Here is a 22,125-nt window from a genome sequence, read left to right as displayed (position 1 = left end):
GAATAAAAGTAGATCTTTTTAGAAGACTACTGTGTTGACTGGTGTCTTGAGAGCAGAACAAGAACCAGCAGATTCCAGAGAAGATTAGAAGACATCTTCAGCCAATTCTCAGAGCTACTGGTCAAGCTAATTGTTCTTCCGCTAACCAGGGGGTGAGAGTGAAAGCCAGGAGAAGAGCTGCAACTCCCATCATCCCTAACATGGCATCCTCAGTTTAGTCATCCTGGCTTCCAGGGAATGTTTGGGCTTGATCTGTTCAAGGATGCATTTGTTTGTCGCACCACATCTCAGATGGGTTTATTTTCTTATCCATTTTCTTCATTGACCAGCTCTCATATCCATACCTGGTGATGGTGAATACTATGGCTTGGACGAGCCTCACTTTATTTATTTATTATCCTGCCTTTTTCCCAAAGTGAGGCTCGAGGTGGCTTTAGTGTTCAGAACAGTATCATACAAAATCCACAAAACAGTGGTACCTTTGTTGGGTCAACCAAAATGCACAGTATTTATGTTGCAAGCTTTCAAAGCACCACTAGATTCTTCATTGGGTAAAGGTGTTAAAAATCATATAGGAGAATGAAAAAGTGACAACGTTAGTCATAGCCCTGCATTTTAACACAAAAGTGTTAAAAATTGTACAGGAGAAAGGAAAAAAGAAATTGAGGATGTTAGTCATAGTCCTGCATTTGGTCAAGATGTTGTAGTTGTCCTCAGTTCAGATGGTAAGGTACTATTCATGTAGGTGGGACCCACTTTCTTCTGGCCAAGTGTTATATCTTTACAGTTTGGGATCTTGTCCATAAGGCCTAAGTCTTAGGTCCAAAACACTGCAGAAATAATCCAGTGTTTGGACCTAAGACTTAGGCCTTATGGTCAAGATCCCAAGACCACTTTAAATGTCCTGGCTCAATATCAGGGAATTCTTGGAATTGTAGTTTGGTGAGATATTTAGCCTTCTCTGTTAGAGATATTTAGCCTTCTCTGTCAGAGAGAAGGCCCTGGTGCCACAATAAGCTACAATTCCAAGGACTCCCTAGCACTGAGCCAGGGCAGTTAAAGTGGTCTCAAACTGGATTATTTCTTCATTATATTTTGGATGAGAAATAGCTTGAAGGCAGACAACAACAAATTGGGTGAGTAGACAATGGTTTGAGTGTTGTGCTAGGACTCTGGAAACCAGGAAACATCCAGGGGTAGACATGCAAATCCAATAAAAAATCCACCAAACAGTGATACCTTTATTGGATGAACTAAAATGCACGCTATACATGTTGCAAGCTTTCAAAGCATCACTGGCTTCTTCATCAGCCAAGGTGTTACAAGCCAAACAGGAGAAACACAAATGGAAGCCTTTGTAGCACCTCTGAGACTCACTGAAAGAAAGAAGTTAGCAGCATGAGCTTTCGGAAGTCTATGAAAGCTCATGCTGTCACCTTCTTTCTTTCAGTTAGTCTCAAAGGTGCTACAAGAGATCTCTACATACTGATCCCACAGACTAATATGGCTGTATTTTTAACATATTCTATTTTAACTCATAAATGTTTTAACTTTTAAAATGGTTTACTTGGGTTTTAAAATTTTTATATTTATACATTTTAATGCTGTATTGTTTTTAAATCATATTGTTTTAAATCTGCTGTTTAAAACTTGAGTCCCTATATTGGAAGAAAGGTGGGATATAAGAAAATAAATTACTACTAATAATAATAATAATATCTTTGAATTCTACAAATGGAAGATCCAAACAATGATACCTTTATTGGGCACAATTACATGCTGCAAGCTTTCGAAGTCACCCTGGCTTCTTCATCAGGCAAACAGGAGAAAGAAATGGAAGATGTTAGTCATAGGCAGTAAAGACTGGTGCAAAGCGCCAGCCTGGATACATAGTAGGGTTGCCTCAGGGCATCCTTTTCAGATGCCCCACAACCCTAGTACGTGGGTGCCGCCATTACGTCACGGCCGTGCTGGATCCAAACAGCACGGCATGGACATAACGTCCTGGTGCTGCTGCAGGGTGCTTATGGCTGCATGCATTGCTGGCGTGGTCTTTAAACGGCCGCGCCAGCGATATGAGAAAAGGGCCGAGTGGCCCCTTTCTCCCTTTCCATGCCACTGTCGGGGTGTCCTTGGGGCATGAAGCCCTAAGGACACCCCTTTCCAGGCCATGGGGAAGCGGCATTTTGCCACTTCCCCGAGGCCAGGAAAAGTGGCAGATTGGGGCCTCTGGGGCTGCTGCTGTGGCAGCTGAGGCCCCAATCCATTGGGGAAAGGGGCGGGTGCAGGCCACCCCAAAGGGGCGATCTGTATCCCACCATAGTTAACCTGCATTTTCTGTTTCTGGTCTTAGTTCAGATGATAGGGAGGGCTATCTGCAGGCTGGCACCTCCCCCTTTTTGGCCATGGGGTTACTGGGAGATTTTCTAAGTCAAGGAAATTGAATGTCTATTTGCAATTTAAAGATTTTTTTGCGGGGAGGGGGAAATCCAGCATGTCTCCTTCCATTGTGAAGCCACAGGCTCCTATGTAGGTAGAGAAAAACAAATGGAAGATGTTAAGTCATAGGCCTGCCTTTTGCTGTTTTCTCTTCTTACAGTATATACTCAACTATAAATCAACCTCATGTATAAGTTGAGTGCAGGTTTTGAGGCCAAAATTATGGATTTTGATATGACCCATGGATAAGTCGAGGGTAAAACTTAGGGGCATCTAACAAGGGAAAATGATGCCAAAGAACTTTGAAAATTCTGTCAGGTATAACTGTTTGTGCTCATCCTAAAGGCTGGATGGATGAGAGAGCAGAAAGGATCCATGCTTCTTGTTGTTGCTCCCAGGATGGACTAAACTCTTGCCTTTTACCACTCTATTCTGAGAAAGGGGATGGCTCAAAGTACAGGACTTATATTGACCCCTGGATAGGCTGACCCAGGTTTTTGGGGTCAATTTTTTGACTAAAATTTCTAGACTTATACATGAGTATATACAGTAGTTAAGATATTTATTTATTTAGGGTATTTACACCCTGCTCTTCAGCCCTAAAGGCTCTCAGAGCGGCTTACGGATATTCAGAGGGAGGTATGGTATGGAGGGCTGTATCTGGAGACCGGGGTTCGATTCCCAGCTTGGCAGTGAAACCCACTGGGGTGCCTTTGACCAAGTCACACTCTCTCAGCCTCCTCAGGGGAAGGCCATGGCAACCCCCCTCTGAACAAAGAAAACCCCATGATAGATAGGTTTGTCTTAGGGTGGCTATAGGTGGGAAACGACACGACACACCACACTAGGCTGCCAGGCCGGGGGGGGGGGGTGCTGCCTTGCCTGCCAACATGGAGGAGGAGGAGGAGGAGGAGGTGTGACTGGGGAGGAGGGAGCTGCTGCGGCTCCTTTGTGTGTGGAAAGAGCGAGAGAGAAAGAGGGCTGGGCTTTCGTTTCCAGGCTAGGCAATGGGGAAGAAGGGCCAGGCGGAGGAGGGTGGCTGGCTGGCTAGTTGTGGAGGAGGAGAGGCTCTCCCAGCCGCCTCCCTCTTTGCTGCTGCTGCTGCTGCTTTGGCGGCGGGTGAGGAGGAGCAATGGGGCTCAAGAGGGGCCCCCAAATGCAGCACCTTCCAGGAAAACGCCAGGCAGGTTGAAGCACAGCGAGCCACACTCCTAGCCATGTACACTCATGCTCCAAAGGGGAGCATTCTGGAACTCCTCCCGGGCAGAAAAAAGGCTTGAAATGGCCAGATGGAGGACGCTCACGAAAAAAGGGGGACCTGGCCAAAGACAAGCTTTGAAAACGCTTCACAGAACTAGAGGCCCCTGCTTCTGGAGGGCATTTGGGGCCTGCTCCTGGCCCTGAGGCCTGGAGGGTCCAGGTGGCCTCACCCACCACCAAAACGGGCCCAGGCCCCGCCAGACTCAGGCCTTTCCAGAAAGAAAATGGGACACACAATCAAAAGACCTAAAAGGCGCTAATATGGGCCCGCGTTTCTTGGAGGGAGGGCCTTTTGGAATTCCTCCTGGACAGAAGGCGAGAAAGGCCCAGGGCAACAGGCGTCCTCATAACCCTAAAAAGGAGGACAAGGCACCGCCAAAGAGAGGCCTTGATCCAGGACATAAGGCAAGGCAAGGCATGGCCAAATAAAAACCCAAACTAAGAACCCTGCTAGATCGAAGAATGCCAGTCCGCGCCTCTCCGCGATGCTCCGAAGGGCAGGTGGAGGAGGTGGCGTCCCTCCCGGACAAAGGGAGGCTTGAGAAATGTAAGGGCGGAGGCGTCCGGGGGAAGGAGGACACCGAAGCCTGCCCCTTCCAAAGGCAAGGGCCAGCCTAGTGGCGGCAGCGGCTGCTGGGCCCTTTTGCAAAGCAGGCAGGCATGAATGATGCGCCAGTCCCCCCCCTCCCCTCCCCCCCCAGGGCCATTACCTGACTGCAAGCCCCGCCCCCGCTCGGTGACTGACAGCTTGCATCACGTGGGAGCGTGTGTCGGGGGGGCTGGGAGGCGAGGCGGGCGCCTGCTGCACCTGAGAGAAGGAGGAGGAGGAGGAGGAGGAGGAGGAGGAAGCGCCGGGCGGGAGGGAAGGCAGGGGATGCGCTGGGCGGCTGCCTCCGCCTCCTCCGCCTCGCTTGCGTCTCCCTGCTGCAGGAGAAGGAGGAGGAGGCCATCCCCAGCAGCAGCAGCAGCAGCAGCCCGTCGGCGGGGCCATGGTGGCCGCTGCCCCCTCTGCAGCCGCGGCCATGAGGAAGAGCTTCCTGGTGCCCGAGATCAAGCCCCTGGACCAGTACGACTTCGCCCGCGCACGCAGCGCCGCCAGCCTGGCCTGGGTCCTGGCTAAGGGCTACGGCGGAGCAGGTAGGCAGGCAAGGCAAGGAGGGAGAAAGGGAGAGAAGGAAGGAAGGAAGGAAGAACTGGGAGGGAGGGAGGGAGGGATGGAAGGGAAAAAAAGAAGGAGCTGGGAGGAAGGAAGGAAGAGCTGGGTTGGAGGAAGGAAAGGAAAGAAACAGCTGGGAGGAAGGAAGGAAGGAAGGAAGGAAGGAAGGAAGGGAGAAAAGGGTTGAAGGAGAGGGAGGGAGGGAGCCAGGCTCGTGGCGGCGGCGGGGAGCCCTTCCTTCCTTGCTTCCCCCTTGCGTCCTTCCAGGTCTCTGTCGGAGGGCGAGGAAGGCAGGAGGGGTCTGGTGTTGCATGGCAGGGGAACCTTGTATTTCCCTCCTCGATCCATTTCCTGCGAGAGAGGAGGAAGGAAGGAAGGATCTGGGGTTTGCGTTGCTGGCAAAGGAGTCCATCTCTGCCAGAGGAGAAGGATGGAGGGAAGAAGGCAGGCAGGGGGAGCCCTTTCCTTCCCCTCCTCCTTGATCTGGGCCAGAGGGGGAGAGGGAGATGCCCCCTCCTTCTGGGGACCCGTCCCCTCCCTCTCTTCAAGGCTGGGGGAGAGGGCAGCTTGTCCTCCCATCGCCAAATGGAGGACCTTTAAGCAACAAGGGAGGACCCACCTAAAAGCTACAAACCCCTCGCCCCAACCTAGATCCGTGCTGCTTAGCCCTGCTCAAAATGGAGGGCGTTTTGAGATCCCTCCTGGTCCTGGGCAGGAGAAGGCGGGAGGGGAGGGCGCGTCCTGGGAAAGGAGGACGTGCCTGGTCCTGGGTCTGGCTGGGGAGCCCCACTCCCTCCTCTTCTCAGCCCCCCTCCCCTTTGCCCTTTCTCTTCGGAGAGGGAGGGAGGAGAAAGGGGGTCCGGTGGGGCTGCTCTGCCTGGGGCCCCTTCCATCCCTCCAGGGCTGACAATGGGCTTGGCTCAGTCGGGCGGGGCTGGCAGAGCCCTCTTGGCCCCTTTTCTCCAGAGGGCAGGTGCCCCCTTTGCCCAGACTGGCAGCACTGGGGTGGGAGGGCTGCCCCATCGTGCCTTCTGGACTGGGGACGATGGGGCGCGGGGGGGCTCTCTGCAGCGATGGCTGCTTCTGGCCCCCTCCTCCCTTTCCTTAGCCATCGTTTGGTGTGGGCTTTTGTCATCCTCATGTGCAGAGCCTGCATGACTGGGATGCTCTCAAGTCAGACCAGAGGCTCCTCGCAATGGGCTCTCTGCCCAGGGCCCCCATGTCTGCTTGGGTCCCCATCATCACTGCCCCACCCTAGTTGAGGCCTTTGGCAAGATCCTGGGAACAGGATCCCAACCCGAAGGTGTTTACCTTTGTTCAGTGGCATCATGGCCTCTCCATACACTCCTGAAGGAAAAATAGTGCCAGGAGCATGGCCTTAGCTGTTAAGTGCCATTCTTTCCCTTGTTTCTGGCTGCTTTGGGGGGGGGGGGGAAGACTGAGGTGGGAGGCAGTTAGCGTTATCCTGGGGATGCCAGGGCAGGGCTTGGTCCTCTGGTCTCACCTTGGCACTGGGGATCCAAACAGGCATTGCTGAAAGGCCACTGTGCATCCTTCGCTTGGTCCTCTAGCAATGCCGGGCCCAGGAGCGCTCTGCATCTTGGCAACCCTGCTCTTCTTTTGTTTCTGCCAGGCCTGGAATTAATGTCCTGTGAGGATTTGCAGATTGCCTTTGCTTCCACGCATGACGGAGGCAGGGAAGAGAAAGGGTAGCAGACATTTTTCATCCAAGTGGGTATTGTCTTCCCAGTCTGGTGTCCCTTCTGACCCAGATCTTGCTTCCTCTGCCTGGCTCCATCCTCACCTGGCTACTAAAAAGACATTGGGGCCTATGTGCTTCTTATTCTTCTAGCTCACAGTTTCCATAGTGTTGCTCCAGAACAGATAGCCTTGTGTGGCTCTGGAGTGTGGTGATGGGCTCAAACCAGGCATGGGTACCATTATGAACTGCCCCTGCCTTTCTATGTTGAAGTGGAGGCCTGAACACTTGGTATTGTTCAAAGTCTAAGGGGTTATATCAGGGAGGTGTGGGGTTGACAGGCCACCTCCTGTGTGTGTGTGTGTTTGTGTGTGGAGCATTCCTCTGAGACTGCTGACCTGGAAGTAACATAATAGGGTTTGAAGCCTGCTGGGCTGCAAGCCAGCCTGAGAGCTTGGAACAGGGGAATGGCTTGTGAGGTTATGGGACAATGAGCAACTCTTCTTCCTGCCCTCTTTCCAGTGTTTTTCTGCCCAGAAACTGCCTCCTCCCACTGCCACTGATAAAATGTGACTGTCTCTTAGGTGAAGTGCAACCGCCATTCTGTGAAGCAACAGAAGGAAAAGAGTGGAGTAAACTGGTGGATCCTAGAAATGCCTTGTGCCTTTGGCATGTTCTCTCAAGGGTGTAATTGGGTGACCAGTTCTCTAGTTGGGAGTTAGTACAAACATACAATCTGATCAAACCAAACGAGAACAGGTTCCCCTTGTCCCTGCCCTTCTGTGTCACACTGATGACACACAAGCAGGACTCTGTGACAGAAGGGACCAGGCCTTGTCATTTGCCTTGGACGGAGGCCAGAATGAGCAGCCCTGTGGAGCCAGTGCTGGGTTCAAAGTCCAGGGAAGTGCGAAGAAATTTGCCTGCTTAGGTCCATCATAGCTTTCGACTGGAGCTTTGATGCCCCTTTGTGTTTGTAAAACAAGCCTTTCAAAGCCTAACAGTTGTCTGCCCCTGTACCAGAAGAGTGCACATGCTACTTTTACCTACAAAAATAAATGACTGGTGGTGTGGTGGAGAGGAGTCATCAATAGGTACCGAAGTAGCAGCGTTACAGTGTTAGTTGGATCTAAAGATTCAACATAGAAACCACTGAAAAGAAGCAAAACGGCCAAAACAAGATCTGCATTTAACATAAATTGTACTAAGTAATTTAACATTTTCATTGTTTTAAAACATGGTTGCGGTACTTACTGCTCATTCCAGTGCTTTGTACACATTGATTAAGATATTAGAAGCTGATTGCAACTTTGCTTTACTGGATGCACACGATTGCCTGCGTATTTTATTCCACCAGACACCTTCATTTACTGAAAGCTAAAAAAGGGAGCCTGGAATATCCTGGGAGATGTGGCCTATCTCTGTCAGCTCAGCTTTTGACTGTAGGCTTGAACAGCAGTGTTGTACAATGTGGGTTGGGCCATTTGGCTTATGTGTCCAACAACTGAAACCTTCTCTGTAACTGGATCAGGAACCTATTGACCTTTTGACAGGGTTTCCGGTCTGATGTTGTGCGTTGTACATTCATGTCTAGTTGCTAATAGTTATGTGTATTATGGTGGCATGCTTAAATTAATCCTCCCTGTGAATTGGATCCCCTGTGTTTTGTTTCACAAATTGGGGCAGTCCCTACCCTTCAGGGTTTGTAGCAAAGTGTGGGTCAGGAACAGACGGATCAACAGCACCCAGCCTAGAGTATTTGCCCAAGCCTTCGACCTGATCAGTGATCTAGTTAGCTGGGACTGAACCTTTTTGTCCCTTCTGTTTTGGTGTCACTGCTCTGTGAGTTGAATGGTCATGGCAACTTGAGCATCAACTATTGTAGCATATCTCAAGTGTCGTTTTTTTTCCTCCACCAGAAATGCCAAGAATAAAACAATATCTTTACAGAATAGTTAGCCTATTGTTCCCTTACACCAAACTATTCCCTCCAGAACCAGCATGCAAACTATATACCATTTGCCAAATTGGCAAGTAAAATACAAGGAATGAAATAAAGCCCGGATAGGATTCACCATAGCCCAGTGTCCTGGAATATTCAACCAAGTGGATACTTTGTGTAATTGGGCAAAAGTATCTAGAGTCTTCCTGAAATGTAGAATGATTAGTCATAAATGAGATGTATCAGTGTCAGTCAGGGGAGAGTGTATTGAATGTAGTAGGGTGGGACACATGTTGTATACAGTTCAGTATTTTGGATTCATGAATACTTTCTGCTCTCCTAGAAGAATACCCAAGACTGGGGTCATTTAGTTCTGCTCAGCCCAACAGAAAGATTCTAAGATGGTGCTAATTTTATGGGAAGTTATTCTGATAACCAACCTGGGTGTCTGGTGTTTTGCTCTTCCTTGTCACAAAGCAGTCCCTCATGCTCCCTGCCCCCCCTCCCCCCTGAAATCTATTTTTCTGTGTCTGGAACCTGTTGGCTGTTTGCCTGTCTTGATCCTGATGAATTGTTGGACAGCACGCCAGTTTTTGTGTGTGGATCCAGGTGGATTTTTGTGTTTTCTTCCTGCTACAGGAAAGATGTAGATTGAGAAGTTCTGGGTTCAAATCCTTTAATAGTCCTGAAGCTCACAGGGTGATCTTGTGCAAAATCACCATCTGTGAGTCTAACCAATCTGACAAAATGATAGTGAGGATAAAACAGAGTATCCAATTACAGACTTCAACTACATGGACATGGGAGGAAAGGACTGTATAAAAATACAATAAATGTGTTGTCTTGCCTCCTGTCTTTCCTACAAATTGTCTCTCCATCAGCCTTTTTATATATTTTGCTAACTCTGCCGTGCATTCTTCTAATCTTGCCTTTGCTGTGTTTCCTAGAAGGTAATATCTAGGATTAACCAGTGCTAAATGGAACACTTTTACTAATATTTGGTAGCTTCCTTCCATTGGTGAAGCCTTTTTTGACAATAGCATCACACTGTCAGTTCTTTCTTAGCTTATACTGATGACAAAAAAACCCTAAAGGCCTTTTTGATACTGTTAGCAGCTAGCCATTTACTTGATATTTTGAGGGTGTTTTTTTTTTTGGGGGGGGGGATTATGTGATTTTCTGACTAAGTTCCAGTTGCATGTATCCAACTGTACGGGAATGCATATACACATCAGCATCAAAATACATATATCAATATGGCCTTTAGTGGTGTTTCAGTGCTGCTGTTTGTCATTTACATTCATTTGAATTCTACTCTGTGTAATGTCCCAAACTTCTGAACATTTTCACTATCTATAACAGGGGTAGAGAACTTGTATCCTTTCAGATATTGTTGTAGTACAAGTCCCATCTCTCACCAGTGTATCTAGGGCTAATGGGAACTGTAGTGCAATCTGCAGGGCCACATTTTCCCCATTATTTCATTTCAATCACAAATAAAAATCTTGAGTTGTACTGCCCCTTATGAAAGACCTCTTAGGAACATTACATTCTACTACTTTCAAACCTTTTAAATCAGCTTTATTTTGTTTGTATAAAGCTTGAGCAGTAATGGGTACTCATGTCATGGTACTCTTCTGGTCTATCACTTTGATTTCTTTTGGAACTGTGTAGAACTGCTTTCCTGAACCTTGTGACCTGTAGATGTGTTTAACTACAACTTCCATCACGCCCTGCTAGCATGCCTATTGGCTATGCTGGCTAGCCCTCGTAAACACCAAACAACATAACACTGTTTTGCTCTCTGAAAATCCATCTGAGTTGCTAGTCATTTCTTGTTTTTGTTTAAGTGGTTCTGGATTTCTGAAGAAACTTACTTTGCCCCAACATTGTCTTATAGGTAGAAGTGAGGCATCTTCTTGAGCCCTCTTATGTCTTTTTACTAGTCTGCTGGATCCTTAAGATTTCTCATAGTGACTCTGAGATTTTCTCAAAGTCCTGGAACACCCTTTCCTCAAAGGGTGTTTCCTCAAACACCCTTTTGAGAGTGTGGTTTGTAAAGCTATAGATACAAAATTTTAACCAGTTTTTTTGTCTTAATCCTTTGTGTTTCTTTGATCTAATTAAATGGCAATCACTATCCATTGTTGGTAAGGAAAATGAGGCAAAGTGAGTACTAAGCAGTTTTGCTTTCCTATGAGAAAGGAATTTGGCAAGAAACAAAACAAAAGCCTTATCATGCCTCAGTCCTTTGTGGTGTTGTATTGTTCCTCACTTTAACCATGAAGCTGTGGCTTCATCCATGGAATCCAAGTCCTGGATGCCTCATTTGACCTTATTTTTGGCAGAGTCTGGCTTGCTGTGGTCAAGCTAGAGTGCCATGAGTTGAGTCCCCAGAAGACTGTCCCCAGAAGACTGATAGCTAGTGTAACTTGACTGAATTAGTGTCATTGTAGTGGTAGGAACTGACCTGTCAGTTTTTGTTAATACTTTCCTGAGCTCTTCAAGGGCTTTGTAACTGCCCTATAGATGTAGGGGCTAATGCCCTAATTCTTTCTTGTTCTTGACAAGCACTGAGACAAAGCTTGGAAAAGGTTTTTTTGGATTACAGTTCCCAAAATTTCACAGACAACATGTTGATTGTGTTGGAAATGTTTTTAGCTGTGTGGTTTGTGGAAATATTGAACATCTGCTAGGCTAAGATCAATATGGAACCTGTAGTTGTTCTGTTCCTTGTAGATGTTCAGATGTTCTGCTCAAGAATGAAGCCCCATTCAAGCTTGATGGGATGAATGAATGATGGGGATGTGGCTGCACATGGCAGCCCCACTTCCTGAATATCGCAGTGCAGCTGGCAGCATTAGAGACCTTCATGTTCTGAGCTGCCTTTGCCTGAATGATGTTACAAAGGTCTCATGAGCAGGAGCCCTGTCTGGTCAGATTCCCAGTCAGTAGAATTCCCTAATTGTGTTTGGCCAAGAGCCTTTTGCAGACCTTCATGAATGATGCAGTAGTACATGCGCTGGTAACCTCTCGGCTCGACTTTTGTAATGTGCTCTACATGGGGCTACCTCTGTGTCAAGTTAAGAAACTTCAACTGGTACAGAATATGGCAGCCAGGCTGGTTACTGGCAAATCTAGATTTGCCCACATCACACCAGTTTTAAAATCCCTTCACTGGCTGCCTGTTAATTTCTGGGCAAGATACAAAGTGTTGGTTTTAACCTTTAAAGCCCTACATGGCTTGGGTCCTGACTTCTTGCAGGAACGCCTTCTCCCATATCATCCTCCCCGTACTCTTCATTCTGCTTGGAAGAATCTGCTTCAACCAAAGAGGACTAGACTTTTGGCAGTGACTCAGCGTTCCTTTTCAGCAGTTGCTCCTAGACTCTGGAACGACCTGCCAGACGAGATCCGTCAGATTACCAACTTGGAAACCTTTAAGAAGGCTATTAAGACGTATCTCTTCTGGCAGGCCTTTCCAGACTAGGTCCACTTCTATTTTCCTGCCCCCTCCCCCTTCACTTCTCTCCTTTTTTCTCCATCCCCTTTTCCATCCTATCTGGACCCCTGCTATACAGTTCTTTTTTACAAATCTTCCACTGATTTTAACTGATTTTATACTATTGTTTTAATATCTCTCTGGTTTAATCTCTTTTTAGGATTACTATGTTTTTATACTGGGGGGGGGAGGGATAGTTTTTTTTTTAGAATTTTAACTGTATCTTGTTTTATTGTAATCTGCTTGGATTACAAGTGATTAAGCGGAATAATAATAATAATAATAATAATAATAATAATAATAATAATAATATAGTTTATTTGTAACCCGCTTTTCCAAAATTTTGATCATTATTATTATTATGCACAAAGGTCTCTGATTCTGGCAGGTGTATGGATTTTGGGGAGTAGGAGCTTGTATGCATGCCCATGTCCCTACTACCCATTTAGTCCTCCATACATTCAGGTAAACTCCTGAACAACTCATGTCGTGGTACATATCCTGGCACTATATCTAAGAGGCTTTTAAGGTGCAGTCATAGCCTGGGTCACTGAAAATGACTTTGAGAATTAACCTGAGCTCTGCCTGGTTCAGTGACCATGACTATGTGTATGTACATATTGCCATATATTTTCATAAATCAGATTACTATTCCAAACCTGGTTAACCTTTGGGTTATTAATAAAAGGTTTGTTAGTATTATTGTAGTAGTTTTCAGTTACTGCAGACTGAGAAACTGTTTATAATCCCAGTTTATAAATTAGACCATCTCTCTTTCACTCTAGTGATGCCATATTCTACAATCTTTGCATGTGACCATAAGAACTACTGCTTGAATTCTAGTATTGTAGTGGGTAATTGTTGAAAGAGTAGTACGCCTTTGTAGAAAACTGGCTTGGTCCTTGATCTGTCTTGGCTTAGAGCAGCCATTGTCCAGCCTCCATTATCTCTGGTATTCTGTAACCCTGAGTCTTTTACATGGTGGAGTATATGTTGCCTCACTTGTCTCTTGCTAGTTTAATTCTGTGTTAGTCTTAGACTTGCCATGCAGCTCTTTCTATCTAGTCTACAAGCTGGAGTGAGCCAGACATTTTCAGTAGTGTGGGGGGAAAGGTTCTGAACTAAAGTATTTGTAGCTTTCCTTCCTTCCAGGTAACAGTTCTACTGTATCAAAACTGCTGGGGGAGACAGGAGGTTGCCAGAGCCTTCTCTGAGACATTCTTCCTTGGTTTCATATCTAAGCTAGGTTAATCTACCAGTGCCCATCTCTGCCACTTGGTGGCTTGTTCCCTTGCAAGTGGATAATAGCTAGGTCTGCAGACCCCTGATTGAATTCTCATGGCACACTACTAGGATGGTGCAGAAGCTTCTTCCAAAATGTACCTTGTAGTGAGGGCCCCACCATGGGGGAAGCTGTTGGCATAGATGTTCTTCCTTTGCCTTCTTATTTCATCCCCTCCCCTTTTGAAAACCCTTGGACCTTCAGATGTTTTGATCTACATCTCCTATCAGTGTCACCCAATATGAACAATGGTAAGGGACTGTGGGAATTATAGTCAAAAACTCCTGCATGGCCAGTGGTTCTCCATCCTTGCTGTTGTTCTCATGAGATATTACTTTTTTCCATGGATTTCAGTGGCACAAAAAAAGAAAAGCGAAAGTGATCAGAGGAAAACTTCTGTGAAAAAGTTGGCAATATTTTAAATTGTCTTATTTAGTGGGGGACAAGGCATGTAAGGTGGGATGGGATATCAGATGTATACAATTGTGCTTTATATTTTGAAAGTGGATGTGGTGAAGGTTTATCTTCCTTTCTCATAATACATAATAGAATCTGGGATGAACTACTAAAGCTGAGTAGTGGGGGCTTCAGGTCAAATAGAAGTATTTATTCTCAAAACACACAGTTAAATTATGGAATTTGTTATGGAATGTGGGACTCTCCACCAATTTCGAAGACTTTAAAAAAGGATTAGAGAAATTTATGGAGGCTAGAGATATCCCACACTACTAATGGGGCCTGTGTGCATGCTTTTGAATACTAATTGCTGGCAAACAGTTTGGAAGGGGCTTTTGCCATTATGTCTTACTTGTGGACCTCTTTTAGACACCTGGTTGATTATGGTAGGAAACAGGACTTTGGATACAATCAAGCCTGTAGCCTGATCTAGTATGTGTCTTCTTAAAAGAAATTGAGAGTATATGGTCTTCCTTTACCTTGACTCACAAGTGACACATCTTTGGGCTCTATAAGGTTGCCCTTGCAGTTTGTGTGGCATTCTAGATGTTATTGAACTGCAACTGACAGCATTCTTGTGCTAGTTTGGACTGCTGGGAATTGCAATTCAACAACATCTGGAAGGGCACAGGATTCCCACCCCTGTCTTATAGGCAGCTTGTTGTGTTCTTCCCCATTGCTTGTCTGTGACCCTGGTGTAGAGCCTGAGCTGTGACCTTGGCGTTGCAAGAAGGAGGGGGACAGGGAGGTGACTGCTGCCCTGCTTGTTTTTCTCTCTAATCCGGCTGCTTGGCTAAGACTCCCACATGTGATTTTTCAAAACAGTTTCCTGGCTTCAGTCAAACCTCTTAGCCCAGGGTTTGTCAAAGCCTAGGGTTCCACAAGAGTTCACTAGAGGTTGGTTCTATGACAGATGGTGTCTGGAAAGAAACACATTTTTTGAGGTGTACACTTAATATTATTTTTTAATGCAGGAGTTTCCTGAGACGTGAAAATTATTTCAAGGTTTTTCCAAAGTAAAAAGATTGAGAGTGGCTGTTGTAGTGTACAAGACCTGTAATGTTCTATGTTTGATGCATGTTCTAGGGTACCCAATATCTTCCGATGTTAACTTGTGTCTAACCAGACCAGTCTACCTGCATGATAATGACTAGTTGTGAACTTGACAGCTGATTCTCAATAAAAGTGATTCCAGTCCTCAAGCAGGGGAATTATTTCCCATATCAGCAGTATTTGAAAGTTAAAATATTTCTGTGCTGCACTTCCCCCACCACTATATTTTGCTTTGGTGTGCCCAGTAGTTTTCTTAAAAATATGACCCTTCTTGGGCCTCAATAAATATAGGCCCTATCTCCACAGGCAGTCAACTGTGAATCTAAAATAGGCCAAACTGCTTCAAGCTACAAGTGGAGGAGTTTGTTCAAGGGAGAGATTTAGCCTTACTGTGTTTTTCTGAGGAAAATACCAGTTCATAAGGTGATACTTGCATTGGAGGGGGTATCTCCCATTGCCACAATAGCTTGTGTAAGTTTGAGAGGGCATCTGCTCATTTGAAACCCTAGGTAAGAGGGCTTCTGAATCCTTTAAAAAGGATTTAAAAGGTATGTGGCTTTTTAATGTAAACAGTGTTTAAAAAAAGAACCTCCTAGGATACCCAGGAGAGGGGGAGAAAGAGATTTTAGCCTCCCACACTACTTACAGGACAGGGAAGGTATTCAAAGATGCAATTCTCATGTGAATTCAGAAAGGCACAGCCCATTTTGGTACCTCAGAACAATATGAATTTCCTTTGTTGCTCTGAAAAGAGTCCTCCTGGTTTCTATTACTATCCTTTCTGTTGATCTGTTTGGGCTATATGCCGTCCATTTTATTGATCAAAGGGCCTCATGATCTTGGGCTCTAGAGAGAAACATTTCACCTGCCTCTGCCTGCTGTGGCTGTGCTTACAAGGGGACTGATCCATATTTGTCTACTTCCTGGCAACATCAGGTTCCATCTCTTTCCTTCCTGATCGCTCAAATACTGTGTTTTGCTTATCTCGAGTTTCTGCTTTTTCAAGCTTGTTCCTGAGATACACCTTTTGCCATTGAATAAGGTATGTCAGTGTTGGGCTTTATTTCACTAGTCCTGCTGCTTGGATGAGTGATTTAGAGAAGGGATGGGAGACTTGTCTTCCTCCAGATGTTTTGGGCTCCAACTCTGTTTTACCTTTGGCCCTGTTGGATAGAGCTTCTGGGATGTGAAGTCTAAAGGTTTGAGAGAGCCAACATTGCCACTCTCTTGCACTAGAGGAAGAACCCTTTGTCTGGAAAAAGATGTCCTAGTAGCAGGCGTCAGTGATAACGGGAAGAATGTTTTATATTACACAGCTGATGTCATTTCAGGCCACATTACTTACACCCTGGGGCTGCCATTGCACGTTTGGACCTGCTTTCTTGGGGAGGTGTGGTGCTGTGTTAAGTTACAGGTTTTGCTTTCACCCCTCTGGCTTAGTTCCTTGGATGATTTTGTCACGTGGCCTTGTACAAGCCCCTGTAGTTTTAGGTGCTGGCAGCAGAACAGACCTACTGAGGCCTAGGGATGATCCACAATGGGTTGAAGAAGCTGCTGCTTTGTGAAAAGAAAGAAAGAGTGCTCTTTGGCTCATTCCCTTTCTGGCCATCTCAGCCTGAAAGAACAAAAGAACAGACACAGGTGGAACTCGATCAGCTCCTTTTGGCTTGAGTTGCCTCATAAGAAACACAACCTATCCCTCTGTGCTAGCAAACTGTTCGCTTGTTTCAGAATTGCCATTCAGCACTTCAGGGCACATCTTCATGCTTAAGTCATGACTTAACATGGATTAGTAAGTGCTCAAGGTGTTTCAACCACAATTGTCTTTGCTACCTTAGGCCCAAATGAAGTACTAACTTCAAAATGGATAATGGTAGCCCAGCAAACCTTTTTGAATAGAAACAGGCACTTCCAGTGGAAGTGGTTGATAGCAAAAGGTAATAGGATGGGCAGAGTTGCCCAGATCCTTTGATTGACTGCTGTTTTCCAGTTCCAGATCTCAGCTTTTCACCTAACCTTTCCCAGTTTTGTGGGGTTTTAAATGTGTATAGCTATGGTGGTGTTGCATTCAATAAATGTGTTTTTAAAAATGCAAATAAAGCTGATGGAGGAAACCCTTTCTGTCCTGTGATCCTGAGGAAAATTCTAGTTCTGAGGAAGATAGTGTGTGTGTGGGAAGGAAATCCCCCCATTAGGAACATGTACAGATTGGTCCTGAGAAGACACACATTTGTTTGAAAGACTGAGTAGGCAATTTGGAGAAAAACAGTGCTGGACAGGGAAGAGGCTAAGTGCACCCATTTCATTGCTTCTCTGTATCACGGCTAGTTGTCTGTTCCAAAAAAGAGATGACACTACCTCTCCTTACACATATTTCCATGCTGTATAGTGGATAGTTTGGGACTGAGTTCAAACTCTGCTGTTTCTTTGAAACCTGTTTCCCTATTCTTACCAGTCCCATGTTTGTTCATGCCTTTTTCTCATGATCACAAGTGCAGATTAGAATGAAACCAGCACCGTTAGTGGAAAACCTCTCATGTGGTACCCCACGTTTAAATAAATTTCATCTTTTGAATAGTCTTAATTCATCTGTTCAGATACCTCCTTGAGTTCAGTTTGCAGCTTTGGGGAAGACAGCAGTGCCTGTGGGATTATTGCCCGTGAGCTGAAGTTAAGAGCTGGAAGTGATAGCTTCTTTTCCCAGGCCTGGGAGTTTCCACTTCCCTCTGAAACATGCTGAGGTTGACTTTCAGAAGGTGTTCTCTTTGCAGCATGGCGTGTCCTCCTGTGGTGGTGATTGTTTGAAGGGATCAGCAGGATTCCTTTTTTTATTAAATTTTCAACCTGCATTTCCCCAAAACCCTGCAGGGCCCAAAGCTGTATGCAATCATGGGATTCCTCTGCCCCTCATGTTGTCTCAAAGATGTTTTTGTTTTGTGTCCTTTATGGTTAGTGGCCAAAGGCTACCCTAGGGGCTTATCATATCAAGGTGCTGCATGGGATCATTTTGCTATTTTTGAAGGCCTTAAATCTCATGCCTCTTAGGTGAGGAAAGGGGAACGTGATTGTTGTGGGCTTTACTGCTGGGACAGCTTGTTTTCTTCTGGCTGCCCTCTCTAGTTAATAAAAAAGCCCAATTCACCTTTGTCCTGTGTGGTACAGTAGTTCCATGACAGGGGCTTGGGCTGACTACTTTCTAGCACTATAATAGGAATCATCATTAGATCAACTACAGTGGGCCCTTGGTATCTGCTGGGGTTTGGTTTAAGGACCCCCCACAAATACCAAAATCTGTGGTTGCTCAAGTCCCATTAAATACAATGGCATAGTAAAATGGTGCCCCTTACATAAGATGGAAAATAAGTTTTGTCTTTTGGAATTTATATATTTTTAAAATATCTTAAAGCCATGGATGGCTGAATCCTTGCATAGAGAACCCATAGTTATGGAGGGTCAACGATACATGTGAAGGCCAAACTAAAAATGACATTTATCATGTGGTTTGGGAGCTGTTGGTAGTTAGGGGAAGATAAGCTGCAGTGGGGCAGTGGCAGAGAGGAGGTGCTTCTAAGTCTTTACCACAGTCCTGCTTGTAAATAATCTGTTATCTGCTATATTCATTTACCAGCTAGGATACAATTATTTCCTCCTTGAACTCCAGGAAATGCAGACAGCTTACCTGATCTCTATTTTGGTAAGCTGCCTTTGCTATCTTGTCAGGAGAAAGGCAGGATATAAATTAAATAAACATAAAAATGTATTTTATATTCCGAAGCATCCCATGAGATGAATCAGTTGGGAGAGAGAATGAGAGAGAGAGAGATTGGCCCTCAGCCACTCAGTGAATTTCATGGCTCACTGGTGACCAGGACTTTAATCTCCGAGTCCCGGTTCAAAACTCCCAAACCCTTAGACCCCTCTGTCTCTCCCTACTTCAGTGGAGCAACCTTTGGTACCAGTTGGGTCTTTCTCTCATGCTGTGAAAAGAAGATGTGAGGAGTGACTGATTTCCAATTGGTGTGGGGCAGGGGCAAAAGAGTTAAAGCATCTTTTCTCCTCTAACAGTGCTCTCAGTCAGACCCTCAAGGCCAAATAAGTGAGAAGGATCATGTCTTGCAAAGGATCATGTCTTGCCAGGCTGCTTTCAAATGTCAGGCAACCTGGCCCCTCTATCTCTTGTAAAGTAAGATCAACAGCAGTAAGCTTGAAAGTGTGTGTGGGGAGACTTTGGATCTCTTTGCCTTGAACCTTTGGGCAGCATCAGTGTAGCTTCTGTCTAACTTGCATTCTCAGGCCCTTCTCCTTCATGCTAGTGTTATGTTTGGCTTGGTAAGAAGCAATTCTTTAAGGTCATGGAGGATCTGTAGTGTTTAGCCTTGCTTTGGGGCTCAGCATTTCTCTTGTCAATATATCTCCATCTGCACTCAAGTGGTCAAATGTCTCTGTTGAACTAATGAAGTTCCTATAATGGACATTTTTAGTTCTGCATATTGAGCAGGCTGCCACCATTTTAAAAATCTCTTTATAAGTGAGAATGTGGCCATTCTGCTCTGTGTTTTATGTAGTAAGGGAATATCTGTTTCCTCATTGCTCAGTTGTTGATAGCATTGGGAGGATCCAGTAAAAGCAACAGGATAAACATAATCTCCACATATGTTTGTGCATAGACACATTATAATAGGGCCTCCAAATGGCTGGGGCCTGACACTGTAGCTTATTTGCCATAATGACTAATAGGCACAGATACCTATAAGGAAGAAGGCAAAGCTGAGGAAAGCTCAGTTTGGAATGCAGCCATCTCAAGGTAGTTTCTCTTTCAGAGCCCTGTTGCTTGAACTGCAGCCATCTTGTGTAAATGGCCAATAGCAAAATATCCCTCTTATCTTATGGCAAATCTGGACCTATGCTGAAGGAAGAGAAAGGAAGCTCTTCAAGCTGGGTTTATAGAAATTGTCTGTAAATATGAACAAACCTTCCTTTGAGGCTGTGGATTCAAGCTAAGGCATAAGTATCTGTTGGGATGCCTGCTTTACCAAGGTTAGCTACGCTTCCAGCCTCAGCATTTGAATCTGATTTGGATTTGCTTGGCTGTCAGGAAAGTGTTAACCACTGCCTGTTCATGTTAGTAGAAAATCAAATAAGGTTGGGTTCAGGGCAAGGCCTTGGCACCAGTACCACACCAAGACCTTTCCTGTTTGGCCTGCCTGGTTAAATAAATCGGACTGCTGGCAGGATTAGCTCCCTGAGCTAGGGTGGGTGGACTTCAGGCTTGCTAGATCAATTGGCTCCTCTTACTTAAACCCTGAGGCCTAACAGGTAGAACAGGGAGGAGCAAAGGAATATATTTACAGCTGAGGAACAGTATGCTTTTGAGCAGCCCAGGAATTTTTTAATATCAGAATTGTATAACATTGTTAAATAATTTAGAGTCCAAAACCATGCCAATTTCCTGTAAACCCCCCCCCCCCCCCGAGAACTACCAGTACAGTATTCCAATCTAAATTATGCCCACCCTTACCCTGAGCCAATCTACATAGGGCATCTTTTTCTTGTTACGTCTGGTACGGGAGTAGAGAGGGCTGGTATGAATGTGGAGAACAAAGAAAGGTTTGTGGAAGGCCTCTTAAAGACAATGCACTTTCTGCCTGCCATGGCTCCAGCCCTATCATACCTTGAATGTTTCCTTTTTAAAAGAGAGAGTGAAATGCCTTGGAAAATGGGAAGCAGCATTGTTAGTTTGTCTTACTGGGCTTGTTTGCTAGGCAGAGCAATGTTCCCACCATCTTGGTTGTAGCAAGTGTGTCATAAAAACGTATGTCCACCCATACTGGTTCTGAGAAATTATTGGTGCTAGTAGTGAAGGGAAAAGGGGGAAAAACACAATGTACAGTGTTCATATCTGAACTATCTGCTTGATGCATGCTTGCCTCAGAAGGGATCCATTTACCGTATTTTCCGGCATATAAGACTACTGGGCGTATAAGACGACCCCCAACTTTTCCAGTTAAAATATAGAGTTTGGGATATACTCACCGTATAAGACTACCCCTCTTCCAACGCACACCAAATAAAAATTAAAAAGACATCAGATTTGATTTCAATATGGTAACTTTAATTCAAATGACATGCAGGTACTTAGCAGGAAACCTTGTTGAATACAAAGCCTGCTTGGATTGGTCAACTCTCCCTGCCTACCCAGCCTTTCCTGTCTCCAAGACTATCAGAGCGGTAGCTGCTTTTATACGATGGTCACATATGGTGGGGATGTGGCTGTAGCCGTTTTTGAGCTCCCCCCACCATATGTGGCGACCGCAGATTCTCCAGTCTGGCTCAGAAGTTTCAGCACCTGCCCTATAAGATGACGCCCGGTGTATAAGACGACCCCAGACTTTTGAGAAGATTTTCCTGGGTTAAAAAGTAGTCTTATACGCCAGAAAATATGATGCTTTTAGAGGGGAGAGGCTTCTTCTCAGTCTTGGCCTATGGCCACTGTCGTTTCCTGCCTGCACTGCCTATGTTTCTGTTATATTTTACTGAAACTATATGTGGGAGCTGCTGTGTTTGTAACCTAAGTATACCTGCCCCCCCAACATTGAACACCCTGCGGACTTGCAAAGGTGGGTGTGATGGGCTTTCAGCCAGGGTGGATGGACAAGTTTGGGCTTTAAGCCATGGGGCGGAAAGGAGCTGGGACGGTAGCCACAAGTCTGGTCTCGTGCAGATGTGGTTGTGATCAGGTGATGCTGAATCAGCTGGTGAAGCTGCTCCACCTGTTTCCCTTGTGCACACGCTCTTTCCCTCCTCCTTTCTCACCCTCTCACTCAGGAATGTCCTGGCCTTCCCAGCCAACTCACTGGCAGGAGCTGACACGTAGATCTTAAATCTTGAGTCTCATGGCCTTACCTCTTGAGGAAATGGACTGCTAGAGCGTATGTATGTGAGCCCTTACATTACCTTGTTGAAGGGAGAGAGCTAACTTTTATTCTTGAGCTTGAGGGTGGCCCAGCCCAGAAAAAGACCACTCTTTTCTCAAAGCATACGGTGAAATTCAGAAGCCCTGGCTCATAATCTAAACCTACTCAACATCATTTGCCTCTTGCAAGCCAGGGGTTTGGACACAAGATTCCCACCTCCTTTCCTCCTCCACCCTTTGAGGGACTGAAGGGCAAATTCTGGATTCCATTTCCTCCTGGAGTGCTGAGGAAAGTTACTTTTGGACAACTACTCCCAGAGTTCCCCAGCCAGTTGTCCTGGTAGCTAGGGGAATCAAGGACCCATAGTCAAAAAAGTAACTTTTCCAGGCTTTGATGTGAAATGGGCAGACATGCCTGCGGCG

The 22,125-nt window shown here is 45.7% G+C and overlaps 1 protein-coding gene across 6 annotated transcripts in view; it reads left to right on the top strand.

The window, feature by feature from the left end:
* Nucleotides 1–4,633: 4,633 nt before the first annotated feature.
* The window catches only part of CAMSAP3 (calmodulin regulated spectrin associated protein family member 3), a 64,920-nt gene continuing 47,428 nt past the window's right edge, over nt 4,634–22,125 (top strand). For all 6 annotated transcript variants that reach the window (XM_089533358.1, XM_089533367.1, XM_089533387.1 and 3 more), the window contains exon 1: nt 4,634–4,836. In XM_089533358.1, the coding sequence (XP_089389484.1) occupies nt 4,689–4,836 (148 nt within the window). In that variant the 5' untranslated portion in view covers nt 4,634–4,688. The remainder of the gene's footprint in view (nt 4,837–22,125) is intronic.

The sequence above is a fragment of the Sceloporus occidentalis genome, unplaced genomic scaffold (genome assembly GCF_023333645.1).
Source record: "Sceloporus occidentalis isolate IW3139 unplaced genomic scaffold, rSceOcc1.0.p SCAF_1, whole genome shotgun sequence".
Lineage (NCBI taxonomy): Eukaryota > Metazoa > Chordata > Lepidosauria > Squamata > Phrynosomatidae > Sceloporus > Sceloporus occidentalis.
The sequence above is the reverse complement of the archived record's forward strand: the minus strand, read 5'-3'. Positions and strand labels throughout refer to the sequence as shown.